The sequence below is a fragment of the Brachionichthys hirsutus genome, chromosome 18, assembly GCF_040956055.1.
Source record: "Brachionichthys hirsutus isolate HB-005 chromosome 18, CSIRO-AGI_Bhir_v1, whole genome shotgun sequence".
Lineage (NCBI taxonomy): Eukaryota > Metazoa > Chordata > Actinopteri > Lophiiformes > Brachionichthyidae > Brachionichthys > Brachionichthys hirsutus.
In genome coordinates this window covers 10,789,338-10,813,514 of record NC_090914.1, presented here as the reverse complement: position 1 = coordinate 10,813,514, position 24,177 = coordinate 10,789,338, and the positions used below count along the sequence as shown (strand labels likewise).

Below are 24,177 nucleotides of genomic sequence, written 5' to 3'. Positions count from 1 at the left end.
TGCGCATGAATTAAATTTCTGTGACTTTTAGAAACGAGTTATTTTGTGTGAGATCAGTAAATAATTCAGTCTGACCTTCATCTTCATTTCAAATGAACAAAAACCTCAAACGTGAAAAAACACACAACGTCCTCTGTCCTGACTTCAGGAGTATTCCGGGTCTTCAGAATACTTTCTTTATCTGTGACCCCCCCCCCCCCCCCCCGCTGTAGCAGAAGCAGACGGCAGCGTTCCCGTTACTGGACCTGTACGCACCGGAGCCACAATCAGTTCGGTTAATTATTAATACAACCGGCTTTTGAGGTGCCCCCCCCACACCCCCAACCTGTGATTACCTGTTGCTCCTGGCCAGCTGGTTGCAGCGCCTCCAGTTGGTGGGCGTGGGGTACTGCAGGCCGCTCAGCTTGATGACCATCTGCTCCAACGCAGCGCGCTGGACCTCACACTGACTGGACATCAGCTCAGCCTGGAAGACAGAGAGCAGGGCAAAGAGGCATCAGTCGCGTCACGCTTCAAAGGCTTCTCCTCTCATCTTATTCCGAGTTGTCTCTCTCACTTCCTTTCACTCCTTCTGCCTCCCCTCCTCATCACTCTCTTCATCTCTCTGCTCAAATTTGATTTATAAAATGCTTCTCTTATCCTTCCATCCCTTCATTTCCTTCTTCCGGTTTGGAGGTCACAGGGGGGCAGCAGCCTAAACCGCCCTCTTGCCATCCACCTCCTCCAGCTCTTCTAGGGGGGGCGTTCCCAGAGCCAGCAGTGTAGCTGCCATCCAGAGCAATATGATCCCTGGGGAGGCTCCCTGGAGAGACCCCGGGGCAGATCCATCCCCCGGCCTCTACTACAAAATGTGAAGTCACCTGCTCTCCACCTACAGCTAATCGCTCGACCACTCCTGATTGGTTGAATCCATTGCGAGGAGAACAGAACCGGCCTGACAGTGTGAACTCTGCACCAGGTTGTCCTCTGAATGTGGACAAACGTTGTGTGTCTGCGCGGGATCACACTCCTCTGAGGTTGATCAGCGGGTCATGGCGAATCAATGAGATTTGGCGGCTCCATATTTGACAGATGTGTCCTTTAAAGCCTCCAACAAGCCACGAGAAACACACTCCACGCTTATCCTGGGCTCTCCTCTCCGCTGACACACACACACTTACTGTGCATATATCAATTACACACACATACACAGAGGTCGACCCCAAATTCCTTGAAACGTACAAAATATAAACACACACAGACACATATATATTCACATATTGAGTGGGAATTGCTGCTTTCTCTCTCTCGCTCTCTCTCTCTCTTACACACACACACACACACACTCTGCAGCCAGCTCCACTCAGTATCCAGACAATCATATCGAAGCACTCAGCGCACCGTTCACATGTAATTGCGTACAAACTATATGGAGATGAGGCTTCAATTGAACCAATGAAGGGAAAGCGAGCGGGTACAAACAAGGACACACACACACACACACGCACACACAGAGTCAGCTTTTTCCTCATTTGCTAACAATCTGAATAAAGTGTTGCTGCGTTGCGTTCGCCGTCCGATCTACTTAGAGGACTCGGCGGAAGGATCCGAAAAGGTCATCCAATCTGCGGAAGGCAGAGGCGCTCAATCAGGGAGCTAATAAACAAATAGCAACACACAATCAACAGCCACCGCATGCTCAGGTGTGTGTGGCTGTTGTGTTTGTGTGTCCGACGCCATCGCAGGAATGAAACTAACTGGGAGCTTTAAGAGACATTTGTCTGAACGTCTCTCCATTTTCATCCATTACTCCTGGCGGCGCCGCTTGCTGCCCGGTTAGTCGGTGAGTCAGTCAGTAAATCAGTCCGGTTGTTCACCAGCGGCTCACATCGGCCTTCTCTTCACTGATTCCTTCCATCGTGCAGTTGATGAGTCTGAAACTGGGCCCTGAATTAAATGTAGAAATCCTCCGCAGCGCAAGAACCGACGCGCCAAGACGATCAATTCCAGAAGAACTTCCACGGAAAGTGGCCTTAATGAGCATACATCAGCTGATCAGAGGATCAATCACCTGGACAGAAGGATGTTCTGTCCAGAGGAACATTTTTAACTTTCTGAATTGCTTTATTCATTTCTATAAAGAACTACATTGTTTGCTTTTATTAATATAGTTAAGAAGAAGATGGAAATGAGTGTAGATGACATAGAAACCTAAAAAGCCGAATGGAATCGGACAGAGAGCAGAGATTCACATCCCTGGTCTGTACGTATGTCGGATCAGCACCACTGACAGCGTTCAGCACCACTGACAGCGTTCAGCACCACGGACAGCGATCAGCACCACTGACAGCGTTCAGCACCACGGACAGCGTTCAGCACCACTGACAGCGTTCAGCACCACGGACAGCGTTCAGCACCACTGACAGCGATCAGCACCACTGACAGCGTTCAGCACCACTGACAGCGTTCAGCACCACTGACAGCGTTCAGCACCACGGACAGCGTTCAGCACCACTGACAGCGATCAGCACCACTGACAGCGTTCAGCACCACGGACAGCGTTCAGCACCACAGACAGCGTTCAGCACCACTGACAGCGTTCAGCACCACGGACAGCGTTCAGCACACGGACAGCATTCAGCACCACAGACAGCGTTCAGCACCACTGACAGCGATCAGCACCACTGACAGCGTTCAGCACACGGACAGCATTCAGCACCACAGACAGCGTTCAGCACCACTGACAGCAATCAGCACCACTGACAGCGATCAGCACAGCACAGGACACACACGTAAGGAGCTTCATGGATTCTGTCAGAAATTACTTCTCATACAGGACTCATGGTGTGTGTGTGTGTGTGTGTGTGTGTGTGTGCATGTGTGTTCAATATGAGAGGTGAAATATTCCAATAACAGAGCGTTTTTGTCTCGATAGAGCACAGCAGTGGGTAATGATATAGGATCAATAATGGATATGAGATTGCTGGGTCTAGCTGCCAGCCAGCACACACACACACACACACACACTCTCTCTCTCACACACACAAAGGTTTTCCCTGGCAAATCGTTTCAGTTTATGACAAACAGACCATAACAGATATATGACAGCAGGTTCAAAGTAAAAATCTATTGTGTGTGTGTGTGTGTGTCTTGTCTGCAGGCTAGCCAGATGTTTTCACACTGACTTTCATATGGAGTTAATATAAACTAAACAAACTTCCAGCTCACCTGTGCTCCTCCTCCTGCTGCTGCTGACCTTTTCTAACCTCCTCCTCCTTCCATCTATCCTCTCATTCATTCTGTTTTCAGATCATTTGAACACTATCTTATACTTATACTTTATTAATCTGTCCCTTGGAGGGCAATTTGGTTTACAGCAGTTTGAACTGCTGCTGGTCTCAGCGTGCGCATGTGCCCGGGCAATGAGGGTGAAGTGTCTTGCCTAAGGACACAACGACAGTGTACACATGCGCCTGAGCCGGGGATCAAACCACCAACCTCTCTGTCGCCCCTAATTTCATAGGAACCAGAGCTAGAAGTCGAGGAGCGATTTAGGGACACTTTCTGTCTTTTGTCCTCTTTCCTACTCACCTATGCTCCGCCTACCCTCACCTGTTCCAATCCCACCAGTGTTCAGAATCCGGTCCACGCATTCTTCAGCCGTCTCCTTCGTGACTTTTCTTCCTCTGTGTCTCTGTCTAGGTTTCAGGTTTATTCTTCGGATTAGTGGACATTCTGTTTGGACTCTGTCCTTTTCTTGGACATCTGGTATTCTTAATTTAACACCCACAATCCTCCGTGTCCTCTTCCATAAGATTCATCCATTCCGTCTCTGTCGCTGTTGTTGATTGGTTTTTTACATCAGTTAATTATTTCCTAATTAGTTTGCATGTTAATTAGCATAGTGGCTAATGTTAATTAGATGTAATAAGAGGCGCTGCTGTAACACCTGCCCCCAGCGCCGGGCTCCACCGCTTCCCATATCTCCATCTCAAACTACACTCCTAACTCGGGATGAGCGTGGATGGGGAACGTGTCCTCCATGATTGATTCAGGATGAAAAGCTTCCAGCTATTGTTTTGTCACAAGATAAAACTAAATTTGACTCCTGAATTGTTGTTGTTTTTTTTATCAAAGAAGTTGTTTATTCAGAAATGAATCATTTATGTCTTAAAGTTTAATGTTTTCAGCTTGTTTGACAGAATCAGAATCAGAATCAGTTTATTGCTAATGAGACCAAACGTGCAACAAGAACGATTGCAACGACGGTCTAAATTAGACAGGCCAGCCTGAATTTTAACAAAACTGTCAAATACAGCCACACGTTGACAGTGACTTGGAAACTGTGGATGTCAGGTCACCATGGTTACTGGCAGCAGATGCGTGTTTACTGTATCTACCTCCATTAGCGATGGTGCTACACTGTGCCTCAACAATGTTTCTTGCCAATAGCAATGGAATCTTCTTGCTATTGGGGATGAAACCAACGAACTCCCAGTGAGCAACAAGCACACTTCAATATTTTAAAATATCTGGCCTTCAATAAAACCAGGAACTGAATCCCTGTCGGGAATTTTGGGTCCTGATTTCTAATTTCACTTCTGGCTTGGCGGAGAACCTTTAAATGATTGCAATGTTATGAACGTTTTATAGTAATAAGCATTTTTTTCAGGCAAGTCTTTGTGTTTGCTGAACTACAATCCAGACCCCTGCATCTGTGAAGAACAAATTAGCAGTTAGCATCGCGCATGAGGCGGTGTCAAGATTTAGAAACGTCAGCTTCGCCAATGAAAAGAAAAAAACAGCAAACTGCATGGTTGACCTTTTAAGTTTGTGAGTCAGCAGCGGTTTAGCATCTTAAATGCACTGTTGTTGACACACACTCACACACTCACACAGATCCCTGACACGTCTTAACATTAGCTGATCTCCCAGCATGCTCTAGTGATGCAGACCTAAAACACTATTAAGACAAAACGCCAAGAAGCCCAAGAGAGTGTGGAAGAAGATGATCATCACCTGAAAAATCAATAAGATCTCTCCAGTCTCTGCTCTCACACACACACACACACCTACACACACACGCGCTCACACACACACACTTCATTGGTTAAAGACACTGAAGCGTGCAGGTGGAACCAAATCTGTCGGGCTCACTGCTGCTGAATGACACTCAAGGTTGTTCTCACTCTACTGAATTCTATTGTGTTTCTATTTATCTGAAGGCGTCACACACTCCTGACACACAAACTATTTTTAGGAGGAGAGACGCATGAACGAACTGGACGTAAATAAATCATGATAATCGATAAAATAAATTTAGGTGGACGGGGGGTAAAGAGAAGGAAAAAAAGAGAGGCAAATGAAGGAGGGATGAGAGATGGAGGTGTCACAATGTGTTTGTCATTTATTTAGTGTTTATCTTCCTGTGTGTCAATTCAACCAAGTATTACAGAAAATATGACTTCCTGTGTGTGTGTGTGTGTGTGTGTGTCACCAACTTAAACTCATATATTAGCATAAATTCTACAGAACATCACTTATTTAAATTAGTCGTCATTCCGACTCTCCACTGTCGGAATGTTTCCTCGATTCTTTCTGCAGCCATTTCAAATAAAAGACATTTTACTTTTCTCTTTTTATTTTGGGGGGGAAATTAGTTTTGAAAAAGCTGCTAAATGTCAAGGAAGTGAAAGCATTCATTGAAAACCATAACGTTTTAAAAGTGTGAAGAATTTGAAGAAAATAATTTGGAGAATTTGAGAATTGGGTTTGAAAGAGGTGCATTTGAAAATAAATGTCATTTTTTTAGCACAGTGAATAAATCCTTTGGAAGCATTATGAAAAGTAAGAACATTTTGTTTAAAAGTTAAATAATAAAGACATGAATGTTGTATTGAAAATGAAGGCTGATGAAGGGCTTGAAGGATTTTGTATCATCGTTAGGACCGGCCATAAATATTTGTGTCACAACCACGACATTAATAAAGAAGAAATAGAAAGGTTCATTAAGACTTCACTGGAAGGACAACCCACACAACATCCTTCCTGTTGTCTTCTCCTCCATTCATCCCTCCATCATCCTCCATCCATCAGGTGGAGTGACCTTGTATTTCATTTACTGATAATTACATGGATTTATTCCACAGAGAGGGTTTAATTAGAATGCTTGAAATATTGATTGCCTATATCATCGCCCTCTCTCCTTTCATCCACCCCTCCATCCATCCATCCATCCCTCCATTGGCCACAAAACTGATAATCTGACAAAATTAGAGAGGAGAGGAAAACGAATAACTTTCAATATATGGATGTAAATATACTATATGCTGGTTTGATGGACAAAATGAAGCAGCGAGCAGACATCCCGGTTTAGAAACTCCAGCGTGGTTTGATTCATTAATAATGCCCAGATTATTAATGAGCAAACTGGTAATCGCTTATGCTCAGTCATCGTCAGGAAAGGTAATAATGTGATGCGTCAAGACCAAAGGGAAAAGAGAGGGAGAATTAGACGAACGTTCAGCCGCGTTAAAAGACCGCTGACTTCGCTTTCTGCCAATCCATTCCTGCGTCTCCATATTTAATTAAAATATCATTCTAAAACATAATTACGTTTTTAATCCGACTGCGAGCGACTCGCCAGCAAAGCAAAGAAGACTCCCGTCGAGATTTTCTTGCCTCTTCACAACACACACACACACACACACACGCACGTAAGCAGCACACCTTTTAGTTACTAGCAAGGTGAATTCTTAGACACTGTTTATATACTTCACAAGTCACAACCTGTGTTTGTGTGAGTAGGTAGGTGTGTGTGTGTGTGTGCACCCAGCAAGCACCCCCAACAGCGGCTGATGGCCGAGCTAATTATGCATGAAATCAAATATGATTTAACAAACAACTTCACAGGAATGTCTTTCAATGCTACAGCACACACACACACACACATACACACACACTCACACACACACTCAGCAGGAGACAGAGGCCGACGACGGTGATGACTGAGTGTGTGTGTTTGTCCAGATGTGTAGACGCTCAGATCCACGGTGTGTGTGCAGGAGGACGAGGTGGACGAATGAAGCGCTGCTTTTCCTGCTCACTGAAACGTGGTTTAACACGCGATGATCTGGTTCTGCTGAGGATCTACAACACCGATAAGAGCAATTAGAAGTGTTGCACTAAGCCCCGCCCATCAGTGATGTCACACCACATTTGCATTGCTCCAGGAAGGTGAGCAAAGTGCTCTTAATATATAAACCTAAACCTAAAAGTGATTGCTGTTGTTCAAAGGTGAGTTTCGGATGTTTTTACCTGACAGAGTCAGGATCATTCATTCATTCATTCATTTATTTATTTGATAGGGTCAGTGCACATTAATGATCATTACAAAATAATATAATCGATGTAAATGTGCCGGATTTTAGCAAAAATGCTAATTTACATCCGCAGTCCCTAGACATGTAAAAGAAAAACACAACAAGACTTAAAAACGAACAAGAGGTTACAATAAAAACACGACGCAACACAGTAAATGACTAAGAGATTTTTAGCTAGTGGTTACAGGACTGGTTTACTTTCAACCACTGCTTCAGGTGAGTTTTGAAAGTCATTAAAAATGCAGCGGCTCCTTCAGAATCCGATGATCCAAATCATCACTGTTCACAGTGTGGTATGGAAAACACGCCGATTAGATGTGGTGTTTGTTCTCGGGGTGAGAGGCGGAAGGGAACTCAGAATTTGAGTCTATTACAGGTAATTAAGTCCATTCTGCATAATTATCAGCTATTAGCTGTAATTGGACGGCGAATGTCTGGAGCTGAGAGCGGTCTCCAGTTTGTTGGATGTTTTACCCAATTCAACTTCTACTCCTCCTCCCGCCCCCTCCACCTCCTCTTCTCTTCCATCTTCTCCTTCTGCCGGGGTTTTCTCGCTCTGCTCAAGGACACCATTTCAGTTATTTTCAATATCAAAGAACATAAATCAAAACTATCTCGCGACGTGGCGGCTACTCAACTTCCAGTGACGGATACGGAGTGGGATCGGCGGAGAGGGCGGGGCGAGGAGGAAATATGGAGGATGGGATGGAAGAGGAGCGGTAGAAAGAGGGGAGATATAGGACAGATTAAGGCAAAAGAAAATCTTCAATCTTCAATTGGTTTGGAATCATCTAAAATGAGTGGAAATGATTCTGTTTGGGTGATAAATTATTTCCACAGAGGCCTTTCTGGAATTAATCATTCATAAAGAAGATGGGAAAAGAAAGAGAAGGGATGTTGGGAAGGCAGGAGTGAGGTGAAGATCAAAACGAAATAAAAGAAATCACGAATAAACGACTTTAAAAGGAAGAAAAGAAACGCGAGAGACGAAGAGAAAAGAGTCGGTTTCCTCCCGACTCGGATGCTTTACGACCGCTGGCATCTGCCGCGATGTGCCACCATCACCCCCCAGGGCCGCCTTCTCTGGATTATTATGGTTGCCACGACGACAATGCCACGCAACTGCTCCGGGGGGACTAGAAAAATAAGCAGGCCCGAATTTGCAGGGGGCATGGTTAGCTCGCCGCTAAGCTGGGAACAAATTCCAATCTTTTTACAGCCTTGTTAGTCGGGATGGAAGCCTAGTCCGACCAGTCGGATCGCTGGCAGCCGCCAGAACGACACCTGAGGGGGCAACCGTCACCGTGACAACCACCGTGAGACAACAATGTCCTTCTGACCGCCTCAAGGGTGGCACGGATTTCATTGGACAATTCCAAACACATTTTGGAGACGCCGGATGATTACATTGTCGTGTTTAATAAAATAAAATAGAGATGATAGGATTATTTTCATGATCGGTGAACCTGTCCGTGGTTTTTCTTGACTTCAAATTTAGACGACGAGCCAGAAACAGCAAAAACAGACTCTGGGGAAATATCCCCGCAGGATAATGAAGTCAAATCAGAAAAGGCTGCGGCGGCTTCCCACCAGCAGACGGATCGCCTCCGGTGCCGGAAAATCATCTGGTGATTAATGGACTTGTACAGAAAGCGCTGATGAAACCAGAAGAGAACAAGAAGAACAAGAAGAGTTCTACGCGGAGGTCGGGGTCAAAGGTGAACGGGTCGGTGCTGCTTACACACAAACAGCCGATCCTGACGGGAAGAACAGCTCGGTCCACATCGGCGAGGAAGAGGAGAACTGGTCTGTTACCACTAATTCATCTCAATCATCTCCACACACGCTCCCAATCTGACATTCCCTGTTTTCCGACCCAGCATTCCGCCTCTAGTCTCCGGTTGTCGGGGGGTGAGAGGGGTTTGCCGGTCATTCCACAACACCTTCCTGTAAACACACCTGGGAGGAAGAGGCCGGAGCCAGGAGCTGATCCAGCACTGGTGTTGATATACCGACTAACATCCCAGATATCCCAGGCTTCATGAAGACTCTGCTTCCAGTCCGCTTTCGGAATTATTAATCCCTGAATTTCCACTGTTCACCGATTCCTCCGGAGCGTCGAGTCATTTCCGACTCCCGGTTTCTCCACGGCTCCGATCCACAGAGTTCTCGTGGTGTTGGATGGGATGAGCATGCCCAGAAGGAGCGGAGGAACCGGAGTCATTTGATTTTTAATGTTTAATGCGCCCACCTCATCACCCTCGGACCCGTCGCCATGTCTGCAGGTTATTTACCGATTTTATACACCAGTGATTGATCCTAATATTTCCATGACAATTCATCGTGCTCTCTTTCGCTCTCTTTCGCTCCCTTCCTCTTCCCGCTAACGCTAGCAGACACTCTTTCTCTCCGCGGCGGCGTCGTCTAACTCCTCGGTCAAAGCGAAATAATTGTCAATGAATATTTAACAAGGTTTGAGATGGAGGGATAGACATCCTCCTCGCTTGCTCTCCCTCTCTCCGCTCGCTGTGATCCGGGCGGAGGTTAGCGATACGGCGTGGTCAGCGGTGCGTTCAGCAGCAGTGGATTAGCGGAGAGGAGATGATGAAGTGCAGAATAAATACTAAACAAACACCTTCTGCTTTCTCGCCACAGACAGGCGAAGCGCTCGGCGCCGGCTGCCCGCTTTCATCGGCCATTTTATGTCCTTCTCCCCCCCCTGCCGCCACCTCCTCCTCTCCCTTTCAAAAACTGGACTCATTTTACTGGAGGAGGTCATGAAATTGTAATTAACCACCAGAGGCATTTGTAATTTTTAATCCGGTGTTGATCTGTGAGAGGGAGGAAAGTTTAAAATATTCAGAGCGGGTCGGCGGGTCGGGTCAGAACCCGTCAGGAAGGTTTCACGTTTAACCGACGCCGCAGCGGCGACGAGTCCTGCTGAGACGCCCTCGAGGAGGAGGACAAGGAAGAGGAACCAGTCCATGATGTGAAAGTTTAACTAGTGTTAACTAGATAGATCGATAGATAGATAGATAGATAGATAGATAGATAGATAGATAGATCATTCTGGAAAAATATCTAAACATCCCAAACAATCTGCAATTTGATACAACCTCATTTATGGCTCCCTTCCTCCCTCAGCCCCCCCCCCCCCTCTCCCTCGCTCCCTCATTGTAATCACCCTCACAGCCAATCTGCTGGTCATAAACCTGTCTCCAACCTGATGATGAACGACTCACAGAATTACCTTATCTGCCTCTGATTTACTGTGCCCCACAGGTAGAGACAAAAACAGCCCCCACACCTCCATCATATCCATGTCTTCATCCCTCCATCCCCTCATCATCCCGCTCTTCCCCTCTCTCTCTCTCCTCATTCATGCTTTTATCATTATTCTATTAAATCTCCTGGCCTTTCTCTCATCTCTGGGTCTCTCATCTTGTATTTTGCTTCCCTCCATACTTCCTTCAACACATGTCTTCATCAGTTTCTCCTCCTGAGCTTTATTCTGTTCACCTGTTTTTTCCCCATCCTTCTTTCACCTGAAACTGTTCTATCCATTTCTCAATCCACACATCATCCCTTCATCTTTCTCTTTATATAGATATAGATATATATTTCGAGACTTTTTCATTCTGCATGGATACGAGAGGACCCGGATGGACCGGATGACACCTTTCGTTTCCTTCTCCTCCACAGGAACTAGTTCTTCCACAACTTTGATCAAACTTCCACGGCGGCATTTGCCGTCGCCTGACGAGGTAAAACGCCACAAACCCTGTCTGAGCTTGAAACATTTAAATAAAAGGAAACAAGTTTTGCATATTCACTTTTGCCATCCCCGTAATTAAATGTTTGAAAAATATCAGGAATGGAAAATGAAAAGGGAAAGCGCATGCCGACACCACTATCAATTGATGTCCTCTCTCAGACTGCATTAGATTGCCGTGGGCAAAGACACAGAAAGAGGTGTGTGTGTGGCTCCCGTTATAAATTACATTTTGGAGTGCTTTGGCATGCCGCCGCCGCCGCCACAGAGAGCAGCCAGCGTTAATTATTTCTTATTGGGATCGGCGGTGATTATTTGCATATTTCATTTAGCCGTTATAGATGTTGCAGGTGAGAGGGAGGAAAACGGGGAGTGTGACGGTTTTCACTTTGTGTCTCAACAACTTTGGGATTAAAAGAAATTACTCACTGACCGCATGTGCGCAGGGGAGCGATCACTGTCGCTGATTTGTGGTTTTTGAACAGCATCAGCTCTCAACATCACGCCGGATCTCTGCAGGAAGGCCAGAGGATGGCTTTAAGAGCGGCGATCTGCTCCATTTGGTTTGGTTAAAGCGACAATTATGACATTGTTTATATTCGAGTGGCTTCACGAGCAGATCAAAGGGAGAAAATCACAGTTTTTAGGCGCTTAATGGAGAAACAAAGTTGGTTTTGTGGCATTTATATTAAACACATTGAGTTCTTTATGAAAGCAGATAAAAGATGAAACGAACACGCCAGAAGCCGTTGATGGCGAGTCTGGTTGGGATCCATGGGGACGTATAATCCATTAAAACGCGAACAGAGCTCACGGAATGAAGGTCACTGCTCGCACATGCATGTTCACGTGTTTCACGGGATTGTCTTTGGGACGGAAGCACGAAGGGAGCGTCTGGGATTTTATCGGATGCTCTGGAATTCTTTCTAAATCCAAGTGCTCCCTTTGAATTCCGGCTCGAATGTGAGGCGGTATTGCTGCTTGTTTAAAATTCCTCTGAGGTTTGTAAGATACCAGCGATCCTGGTTCAGGACTCCAGGATGAACGGAAGTTTTACAAATTTTATGCCGCTTATCTGGAGTGGTGCATTTGTTGCAGCCGTACAAACGGCTCTTCCCTCGATCTACGACGCTATTGATGTCTATGTACGACCGAAGAGACGGCCGGAGCGGCTGCAAAGGCCGTGGGTGAAGGGTTAACTTAACGATTCAAAGCTACAGTCATTTATAAACTCACGGCTGCCGGAGCTAAAACATGAGCTAAAACTCAAACGCAACATTTGTGATGCGTTCAATGGTCGGAATTCATTTAAGAAAACAACATGGAGTGGCAAGCAGAACGCAGACAGTACAACAGCGATTCATCGCAGAAGTTTAAATTGCCACCAAACTTGAATGCAGCACATGTGCACCAAAGATTTCTGTCCTGACTGATGCATTCATTCACAAATGGTTCCGCTCACAGCGAATTATTATTGTTCTCGCATACTGGTTCTACATCTACAAACCATATTAATAATTGATATAATACATACAAGCATTGAGTAATTTAATATTAGTTTTATTTGTATTGTCAAATGTCAATGATTTATGTACGCAGAGGAGCAGCAGCTCTACTCCGAGCTCCTCCCGGATGGCTGAGCTTCTCACCCTATCTCTAAGGGAGAGCCCAGCCCCCCTACGGAGGAAGCTCATTTCAGCCGCTTGTACCCGCGATCTCGTTCTTTCGGTCACTACCCAAAGCTCGTGACCATAGGTGAGGGTCGGAGAACGGAGATCGACCGGTAATCGAGAGCTGGGCCCTTCCGGTTCAGCGCTCTCTTTACCATGACGGATCTGTGCACCGATCCGTCTGTCGATCTCCTGCTCCATCCTTCCCTCACTCGTGAACAAGAGCCCGGGATACATGAACTCCTCCACTTGATATTTTTTCTGCTTTAGATTGTGATTGCCGAAATAATTTTACGTGCTTTAGCTGTCATTAACTGTGCATTTAGCTGTGTTCTTTAGTTTCTTTGACAGCGTATTTAGTTGGTGGGCACTGTTTTCTCATATAAACTATCCAATCGTCTACATGTAGGTGGCGATGAGTTGCCAGCTCATCTTACTCTGCAGAATTTGAACCCACTGAATTAAAATTCAATGTGAGCTCACGGGCCTTTCAGTTCAGTTCATAAGCTCCGTCTATCGGTGACGAGCTTAGACGAGCTTATGAACTGAATTCACTTCAAGTCCTGGACTCCTTTGTAACGCTGCTGCTTTGCTTCCTGCTCTCCATTTCAGCATGATACGCCAACAGCATAGCGTTAATCGGTTGATAGTCTGGATCTTCCAATAATTTCTTAAAGGTTTTAGCATCATAACGCCAGACTTCCTCAGGTGTCAGAATTCGCTTTGGAACATTCTGTTCAGTGTCGGGCATGGGGTGTGCCCTCACAAAGGCCCGTATATGTCGATCTGCCATTTCTGGGGACTGGCAATATTTATCCCTCATCGCTTCCAGAAACTGTACATATAAATCTCCGTGAGTCGTCATATTTGAAACTACTCCTTGGTCTCTCAGATCAGATGTGTATATATAGAATTTCTCACCGGCATTGCTTTGATGTTAAAAATGAATTGATCTTTGGGTTTACAATGTGAACTCAAAGTTGGCTTTGATGTTCACCTCTTTTATGAATCAGAAACAACAAAGAAGAACAAAGCTAAATGGGTAAGATGAAGAAATGGGGTTTTCAATGTTAAAATTAAATATTTGTTTCTGACTCCATTCCGGATCCGATCCAGATGAAATTTGGTGGTGAGATAGAGACCCCCACCCTACATGGCTGTGTTAAATTCCATAAACAGCAGTCAATAATCAACCGAGATATTGAGGAACACATTTTGAAGCTCCATTGACTGCAATGTTAACAAATATTTCAAAGTGATCCAGAATCCAGGATCTCTTCTGGATGATCACCAAAATCTAATAATCTGTTCCTGGTAACATTCCCAACATTTCCTGAAAATTTCATCCATCACTCCTCAATGTTCCCCTAGCTCACTGGTTCTTAACCGGGGTTCGATCACGGAACGTGATTGGAGTCAGCGTCAATACAAAACATAAATAAAAAATAAATAAAAAATACAATAATCTTTCCAGGAGGAGAATCTGCATGACTTTCGATGCCAAGATGAGCAACTCTAGTCTCACACCGGCAACAATGAAGGAACACTTTTTGAAGCTACATGGAGATGGGGAATTGTTATTGCTAAGAAACACTGGAACGTTTAATACCATTTGTTACAACATATCTTTGTGAGCAATCCTTTGAGGATGCTGGACATAAAAACAAAGAAAAGGAACAGACTTTGCTGTGAACATGACATGAGAGCGGCACCAAGGTGAAGTCATTCATATCTGAACTGGTCTCAAAGGCAACAGCAGAATCACACTGATTTGCTGGTATGTAATTTCTTGTTAGTTCATGCACTGTGTTTGTTTTGTTCTTTGAAGAACGTGATGTTCATGCACGGTTCATTTTGTGCACCATTAAAAAAAATCATGTACATGTCTTGAATTTGAAAAAAATCACATTTTAGAATAGAATAGCACTTTATTGTCATTTCACACGGTGATGCAATTAAATTAAGCATTTTTAGTTTTTCACTAAAGAAGTGTCCGGTGAATGTGCATATGAAACTGTTGGGGTTTGGTACCTGCAACAAGGTTAAGAACCACTGACTTAAGGGCTCCCGTAGATATTCCCATCATATCCACTGTTTGATCCTGCAAACTTAACTGGAGTAGAATTTACTCCTCCTGCATGCCAAAACATCCCCCCGGCGGAAAACGCTGAACATTTATCACTTTCAAATGACCTGGAAACGCAGCTTTGCAAATTTTAAACGGAGGATTTACACCAACACGACCGTGGTTTTTTTTTTTAGCACAAATGATCTTGATAGTCGCTGCGTGGTTAAACCAACTCCCGAAACTTCCCAACTTTAATCTTAATTTATGTAAAGTGCTGCGTGGTGGAGCTGCAGGAGCGGGACCAGCCTATCAGGTATCAGGCAGGAATCCAACATGCCGTAATTTGATTTAAAAAGCCGGTAATAACCCCGGGTCAATATTTAAATCACTCAAAGGGGAGAAGAGCCAATCCCCCCCACCTCATCGGACCACCATCACCCCCACCTTTCCGACTGACTTCCACCCTTTTCCTCATCTTATTCCATCTTATTATCGCTGCCTTTCCTAGTGTAACTCCTTTCCTTCTCCTCCTCCTCGGCGAGAAACAAAGAGGAACAGCTGGAAAAAGTTTCCTCTGTGGTGCGTTCACGGGCACTCCGAGACTCCCTGACTGAAATGAGTTCTTCATAAGTCGTTGTTTGATTTGAGTAAATTAAGTCAAATTAAGAGCAAAATCATTTTTACATCTCTTCTTTGTCTCTTGGCTGGATAAAAAGAGATATTTGAAATAATTCGTTTAAAAGGCATCAATCTATTTGTCTGTCTGTCTGTCTATACCAAGTAGTTCTACATTTTCGGCGCTGGAGCACCGGTACTTGAAAGCTTCTTTTGTGCTCCTCCACCTCCTCTGAGTCCGACAGATGAATGTCAGACTCCCATCTGTTCTCCATCTTCTCTCCTCCATTGTCTACCTCTGCTCTTACCTTGATTCCTCCTCTCCTCACCCCACCCCTCTCCATTCCTCCCTCTTCACCTCCTCTCTGCTGTCCCTCTTCATCGCTCCTTCTCTGTGTGGTCTGTAGGGTGATATAGAGGCCTGAGGCCAGCAAGCTGTCTCCAGCAGCTACACTGATAAGAGCACACAAACACACGCACGCACGCACACACACACGCACGCACACATACGCACACACACACACACACCTGTTTGTACTAAAAAAACCAAAACCTTTGCATTCTGTGCGTTACCAAACTTTTGACATGTGCATTTCTAAGTGTGTGTAGGTGTGTGTGTGTGTGTGTGTGTGTGTGTGTGTGGTTGAGCTCTCTAACAGGATTTGTGTGGTCTAAACCTGACCAATCACCTCGTCTCTACCTGGCCCTGAAGGACACGCCCCAACGTTCCTGGCCCCGGGACAAACCGGCACGCTTCAGGACCATCATGAAATAGCTCCCATGAATTATACACATACCCTGTGTGTCGACCATAAAGGAGGTCCAAACACCCCAGCAAATAATCCAGGTAGATTAAAACATAATTTATTGATGCACACCTGAAGCTCATCCTCTCACAGGTCAGGATGAGGTTCTCATATTTCCTCCTGGTGAGGGTTAAAGCTATATGGATGTTACATGTCGTCCTTTTTTAATTTTTAATTTGTTTATTTAAAAATAATAACTATAAAAATTATATATGTATATATATATTAATGTTTTATTTATGTATGTATTTTATTGCTTCTGTGGTTCTGATGTTATTTAAAGGTAACAGTGAACAACGAGAACAACAGAGGAAGATTCAGATGAACAAATCCATACGTGTGTGTGTGTGTGTGCGTGTGCGTGTGCGTGTGTGTTACCAATCCTCTGTAATGTGGGGGGCTCTAGAGGGGGGGGTATGTATGGAATGATGAGAGGTTGTCATCTAATGATCAGCTAATGAAAGGAAGGAACTCTAAGTGACGTGCGTGTCGTCAGCAAAATGATAATAAAATCAAGACAATTTAACATCAGTCATTTTTATTCTTTTATCACGGGGCCTTTTTTAGAGGAAAGATTTAAAAATAAAGGATTTTTTTTTTTTACATTTTAATGGGTCATAAATAATGGAATCAGGGCCAAATCAAAGCAAACTGCGTTGAAATGGATCAATATAATCTAGTATTTATTTATTGATTTGAGTGTTATCAGTATCAATCAGCGATGATGTCATCTTTAGATAAACGTGTCACATGTCATTACCGAGCGGCGGGGGCTCCGCCCTCCGAGCGGCAGAGGCTGCCGGGTGTGAAACATGCCATTTGCTGCTGCTCTTAATTGCACTAATAATGAAGATTAAGCAGATGAATTATTGATCCGCGCTGGTATTTAATCTTTTGTAATGAATAGTGGATCCGCCGGTTATAAATATTGTACGAGGTTTCATAATTTGATACATTTATTCCAGTTTGCTCTTTATTCTGCCCTTTAGTCAAGGTTACATTCATTTAAAACACGCGTGCATGCACACACACACCAATGCTAATAGTGCTGGTCATAAACCTGCAATTAAAATAAAAACATACACACACACACACTCTTCAGTGTGTTTACCTAACCTTTGATCCTTAGTTATTACGATATAATATTTTTATTACTGAGCTTCATAAACACACAAACATAAACATGATGCCCTTGTTTGACCTTGCAGTCACCCTCACTCACCCTCACTCACCCTCACTCCCCATCCTAATTGCAACTAAACAATTTAAAAGCAACCAGAGTCCGGTCCGTTAGAGGAGGAGGAGGAGATCAGAAAGAGGAGAGAGCAACGAGACTGGAGAGGAGAGGAAGAGGAGAAAGAAACAGAACAGAGAGGAGCTGAACGGACAGAGAGAAAGAATGAAGTAAAAAAAGAGTCGGCAAAGAGGAGGGAGATGTGCTGACAGATGGACAGATGGACGGACGTCTTCTCCTGACGCTGAAGGAGAAGATATGGATCTCTCCTGTCGTTTATTGGTCTGTTTATTTCTCCTTGTGATTTATTATCTTTTGTCTGCTCCAGCTGGGGAACCGACTCGGGGATCTTTAAAGGATCATAAAATATAAACATCTGTCATTTGTGTGTGTGTGTGTGTGTGTGACAGGAAGAGATAACAGGATCAACCACAGTGAAAATTGAAGGAAATATTCAGAAGGGTGAAAAGCAAACCAAAAACAGATGAAGGGAAAAACAAGGAAAACTAAAAACACCGTCTTTTTTTTACCTCCGGGCCATCCGCTGGGCGCGGTGCCTGCCGAATAGCTGGCGGTTCTCCCGAGGCCGTGAAGAGCTCGTGTGATTGGCTGGTGTAAAGGAGGCGGGCCTGGATGCAGCGGAGGGAGCGGAGCATCCAGCCATGTTGGCGCCGGATCTGCCGCTGGAGCTGATCCCATTGGCTGGAAACCATGTGGAGGATATCCTTCAGACCTGGGGGGCCAGAGGCATCGGGATGAGCGGCAGGAGCGGGAGAGAGAGGGAGTGAGCGAGGGATGGAGGGGCGCCGGGTGGGAGGGATGAGAAAATCCATCCAATCGTTGCTTGATTGTTGGATGTCGATAGTCCAAAAAGCTTTGGATCTGGCTTGTGGGAGCATGAGCTTCGATTGTAAATCTGTTAGGCAGTAGGTCCCTGGTGACTCCTCCAGGGTGTGCCCCGTCTCTAGGCTCCAGTATCTAGGCTCTAGTATTTCTAGCGATGCGATCAGTTCTTATTAAAAGCTGCTAAACAGACCCCATGAATAAATATGACCGGTACGTGGTTCCGGTTCACCGACAAGAGGACGGACTTTACCGGGTGGTTCCCGCTAAACGCCCACTTTCAGCCGGCTCCTTTTGGGCTACACGAAGGGAAAGTCCTTTGTCTTGATCTCGCCGTCTCTCTTTCCGCCACAGTCGTGCGAGTTTCCTCTGAAGGTCACCGTTAATCCGAATATTAATAATGAATGGAACGGCTTCATTGTGGCCACCTGTGTGTGTGTGTGTGTGTGTGTGTGTGTGTGTGTGAGAGAGCCCACCTGATTGGTGGGAGGTGATGACAGAAAGCAGCGTCCTGCCCTCCTCCATGATCCCGCCCTTCAGAGCGCTGTGATCGGCCACATTCAGCTTGAAGGCCTGAAACACAAAGATCAGCATCAGCATCCGGTTCAGATGTTTCTCTGCACTAGGAGGCGCTAGGGAGCGGCTACCTCCGTCATTCACTTCAATATGAACTCTCTTAAAATATGTTTCCTTTTTGATGTGGATTATTTTATGAAAAGCAGCAGCTCGGTGGGAACGCCGGCCAGACAGTCCTCCGTCCACAATGAGGGATGGACGTGAGACGCCATCAGTCAGCCCATGACAAGGTCGGACCACCGGATGGAACACACACACACACATACACGCGGTGCTCTGCAACCAGCAGGGAAGACTTCGAAGTTTGGAACTAAAAAAAGTGTCTTCTTCTTCCGATCTGTCAATAAAGGTGATTCATAATGATTAATTCCATTATTAATGAAGCTATTTATATTCAAACTGATCATCGTTTCGTTATTTAACTGATTGATCTTTAAAAATGTAAAATATAGACCGTCATAACTCAGTTGAGTAATTAAGAGCTGTCTTTGAATGTCTTGTTTCCCGTGATCAAAAACCCAAGAAGCAAATCTTCGCATTTCATCAGCAGCTTAAATCCTTTTTGTTTTAGTCCCACGTTCAACATTTAGAAGGTTCTACTCACACACGCGTGTGTGTGTGTGTGTGTCTCACATGCGAGACGTAATGTTGCTGTAAAGCTGTCAGAAGGTCATGGGGTCGCGATTAAAGATTATATGGAAGCAGTCAAACACGACGGAAATGGAACGCTCCGGGAGTTTTCCCTTCCCTACAAGCTGAAAGAGGGAAGATCTGTATAATGTCATACTTTCCATCCAGCAGACAAACAGGAAGACGTCACACTGAAATACAAATCTTCCACCTCATGTCTTCCAAGAAAACTTAAAACATGGCCGCCTTCCTCCTGGGATCATTACCGCACTGCATTCGTCATCAATTGCTTCAAATCTCACCGCTGATCGTTTCACAGACCTGGCGGCCCTTCTGTCCCACGTCATTCCCAGATAAGCTGGTGAGAAAGCTCAGAGCTAATAAACATAAAGCACTTTTATCAGCGCGACAGAAAACACGGCGTGACCGCCTGCGTCTCCGGGATAGGGATTGGGATATGGCTCCGATGCCGGGAATGAATTAGGTTGTACATGTTAGCCGAGCTATCAGAAAGCAATCGTATTTCAGCGCCTTATTCAACAAGCAATTCGGCTCACTTTCATCCGTTTAATATATGGAGAGAAGAGAATCGATAAGGAGAACAGCCAGCCATCAATCACGGGGTGATGCGGCACGCAGAGCTCGCTGTTGTGTACAGCAGGAAGGGAGTGTACACATGTATTATACACCTATAGAGTACACCTGTATTATACACCTGTAGCGTACACCTGTATTATACACCCATAGTGTACACCCATAGTGTACACCCGTAGCATACACCCGTAGAGTACACCTGTTATACAGCCCTAGCATACACCCAAAGAGTACACCTGTAGAGTACACCTATATTATACACCTGTAGAGTACACCTGTAGTTTTCTTGATGGACTGAGCTACTGCTGCTACTTCCTCACTCTCTCATCCCTCAACTGGATTCAGATCAGTCTCTCCATCATTCTCACATTCCTTCCTCCCCCCAGTTTTCCGTGTTGTCAAAGTAATCACATTACACACAACACTGATGACATCATTGGGATTACTGTTTACTTTTAAATCCAGTAATTACTGTGTAATTACACTACTGGTTGTTGACGTTCTTCTGGTGGTTGTGTTCTCACAATCTACAAATTTAGACATTTGTCCGGCTTAGATGGGAGGGAGTCTCCCCCAATAGTGTGTTGGTGCTGGTGATGGGATTCAAAGGCCTAGATCGCCCATCAAAGCCAATCAATAGGCCTTTCATTGGCCGCCATCTCTCAGTTCCTTACAAAGAGCTGCCTGTTTGTGTATTTGTGTATGTGTATGTGTGTGTGTGTGTGGGTGTGTGTCTTCTCGCCTCACTGATCTCCCTGGGGTTCCGGAAAGACCTGTGCTTATTCACACCACGTGCCCTAAAACACATATAGATACACACACACACACACACACAAAGCGCCAGCTGGACCAAATATTCAGTTGGGAGAGGGACTCCAATCCACCCGCTGCTGCCCTGGAGCTCTGTGTGTGTATGTGTGTGTGTGTGGGGGGGGGGGGGGGGGGGGGATAAAGCAGAAGTAACATCGTCTTCTATTTAAACAAGCTGTTTATTGATTTCCTATTTATTGATTGAAGGAATTAAACAATAACAGAAGACACATTTTGCAGCCCCTGCTCAAAGGCCTGCTTGAGCAGTAGGACTTGAGATTTGGGTCAGTTGAGCACTTCCTATGGGGGTGCAGGGGTGTATTATGGTAATGGTTATGGTGGTGAGTGCCTGTGTGTGTGAGTGCCCACCAGGTGTGTGTCCAGGTACACCCTCAGGCTAGCTAGCTCCTGTCTGGGCTGCATCCAGTTTTCCGTGCTGTCCAGCGCCTCCCGCAGCCACGAGATGAACCCGTCCAACTGCTGTACGAAACACTGGGGAAGGGACAGGAAGAGGAACACGGGCAGACAGGTGAGAGTTAGTCAGGTGATCACTGACAAACCAGCAGCGTCAAACCAGCAGCGCTGTCCGACACCTGCTGGACATCCATCAAACAAAGCAAAGCAAAAAGCATCGAGAGACATACGACAGAGTGGGAGACGGGAAGGACAGAAAGAAATCCACAGGTAATAGCACATAACGAGGAGAAACAGATTGGAAGGAGGAGTAGATGAGAGGATAAGGAAAGGTAAAAGAGTGGAAGAGAGGAGAGGAGAGGAGAGGTAGAGCAGCTGGATGGGCTTCAGAGCTGATTCCAGATGAATTAATTCAAGGACATAAAGAGAACAAAAACGAGACCCGCAGGACGGAACAGGTAAACACATTAAAGACACCAGGATGAAGACGGGGGGGGGGGACAGAGCCAGACGGACGGGAAGAGGACTGAAAGGAAAAGTGAAAACATGCAGACGAAAAGAAAAGATGAGAGCATATAAATTCATTAGAGAAGATTATAAGAGGTGGAAAGAGACATAAGATAGAGCGATGACACAAAATAGACAGATAAAGGAAAAAGCAGAAAAAGAGTGAGAGAAACGACAATGAGTTGAACATGTGTGTCTCCATCTCTGGAAGACCAGAGCAAGAGGAGGAGAGGGCGGTTCGTTGGGTGGTGGACAGCTACTGCCATCTACTGGCTGAGGAAGGAACTGAAGAGGAGACGGCACTCAGAACGTCCCCTGAGATGCATCAATCCGGTTCGAACAGGCGATAAGCGACAGAAAACAGCTGAGAAATAACAATTTGTACAAACTATTTTTATTATCTCTCATTTATCAGCAACAAAACTAAGATGTACACAAATTTACATTTTAGTGCAATAAATGTATGAACACTTTTTTTGTTACTTTTGTTGAAGATATATTTTACATTATTCTATAAATGTATTTTTAAAAATCTAAGCTGAGACAGGAGAAAAAAAAAAGCAAAATTAAAAAGGCGGGAGGCGCAGGAGGAGCATTTACATAAAGCAGAGGAGACTTCAAACATCCTGTCGGAATATCAAGCGTAACGGAGACTGCAGATCATCAACGAGACAATCCTAATATTTTATACGCCCGACGATGTTTTCATATCTTTCACTGAGAGCTATCTGGAAAACTAATGGCGGAGTGAAGGAGGCGGCGGCGAGGAGCTAAATCAGATACAAATGACTCCCCACGTGTGTGCAACCATGCTTACACCTCCGCCTGCAAATCACTGCGTCTAATCTGTGTGTGTGTCCTTTTAACCTTTAAAGACGCACATCGCCACCTCTCGTTATGAAGGAGACATGGAAATCAAAAGTATTGATGAGGGGAGAGGAGAGGCTGCGAAGGAAAGGAAGTGGGAATGAAAAATGGAGGAGGACAACGGGAAGAAATGGACAAATAAATAAAAAGCAAGATGAAGGGGAAGGCAGATAAAAGAAAGGGGGATAAGAAACGAAAACAGGGAGAAAGCGAAGTGAGGAAAAAGAGGAGAGGGGAAGATTAGAGCAAAGGAAAGAAAGAATGGAAAGAAAAAGGTGACGAAGGATAAAAGCTGAAGGAGCGAAGGTGAAGGAGGGAACAAACGGTGAAGGAGAAGGTTCTGTGTGGAGCAAAGTGATGAATAGCAGGAGGAGGTGGAGGAGGAGGACGGCGGTGTTGGTTTGGATATCGACCAGCATGCACTGGGCTGCTTATGGCGGCTTTGATGTCTCTAAAACAGTAAACCAGGAACGCCCGATCCGATCCTACGCCGCTCGGATATCTGCTCCATCTCCTCACCGCCAGATAATTACTGCTCAGCTGACGGCGTCTTCTGAAGGATGGCGCTGATAGGCTGAGATAGGAAGTCCCAACGGGCCGCGCCCCGGCTTGGTTCATATGTTACAAGCAGAAGGTCTGGGCTTAAGCGCCGCTACGGGAACTGCAGGAGCGCATCGATCTGCGTTTGAGGATCAATGACCGATATCAGCTGACGAGGCCGAGGCGCAACCAGGAAGTAAACGCTCCAAAGAAAACACGTTCATCTCAGATTACAGGAGCATGAAGAAAGACTTTTAGTCACAGCGTGAAGAATGCCATTTTACTCATGAATAATTTTAAATCAGCTTGACTTGTTGCCCCCCCCCCAACAAACAAATACCTCCTGCAGTGATTTTTAATTAAAAACTCTCTTTTTAATGGTTTTTCTGCAGACCTCTAATCTAACCGGCGAGTAAATTGTATTTCTAGTTAAAACAGAATAAAAGTCATACCGAGTCAACGCTCCTTTGTCCAAGTGCCCCCCCCCCCCCCCCCCCCCCCCACACACAGGGACTCGGAGTTTTCAATTAGGACCGTGCCATCACACAGAGAGGATTACCCCAACAAATAGAATATACATAGACATAGAATTAGGACTTTTTAGGCCTTACATTTGTACCAACAAACACAAAGGAAGAACCTCTCCTCCTACTCCTCCTATTTTACCATCCCCTCTCCCGGTGGGCGTTCCTGCCCCCCCACTGGGGCAATCAGACAAGTGTTGATCTGAGTCTGCCCCCCCCCACTGATAGTAGATAGGCAGGTGCGCCGCAGAGCCATCTCACACTGATGTGACGGGGTCACATGACCCGGAGGACGCTTACCTACCTTCCCTTCTATTCACACACACAAAACATTCTCCACCAGTAA

At 45.3% G+C, this 24,177-nt stretch overlaps 1 protein-coding gene across 1 annotated transcript in view; it reads right to left on the bottom strand.

The window, feature by feature from the left end:
- The window catches only part of akap6 (A kinase (PRKA) anchor protein 6), a 63,720-nt gene that overhangs the window by 31,326 nt on the left and 8,217 nt on the right, over positions 1 to 24,177 (bottom strand). Inside the window, exons 10-13 of the mRNA XM_068751811.1 lie at positions 21,349 to 21,471; positions 18,846 to 18,942; positions 18,057 to 18,259; positions 336 to 466 (exon numbers count right to left, since the gene is read on the bottom strand). Of these exons, the coding sequence (XP_068607912.1) occupies positions 336 to 466; positions 18,057 to 18,259; positions 18,846 to 18,942; positions 21,349 to 21,471 (554 nt within the window). The remainder of the gene's footprint in view (positions 1 to 335; positions 467 to 18,056; positions 18,260 to 18,845; positions 18,943 to 21,348; positions 21,472 to 24,177) is intronic.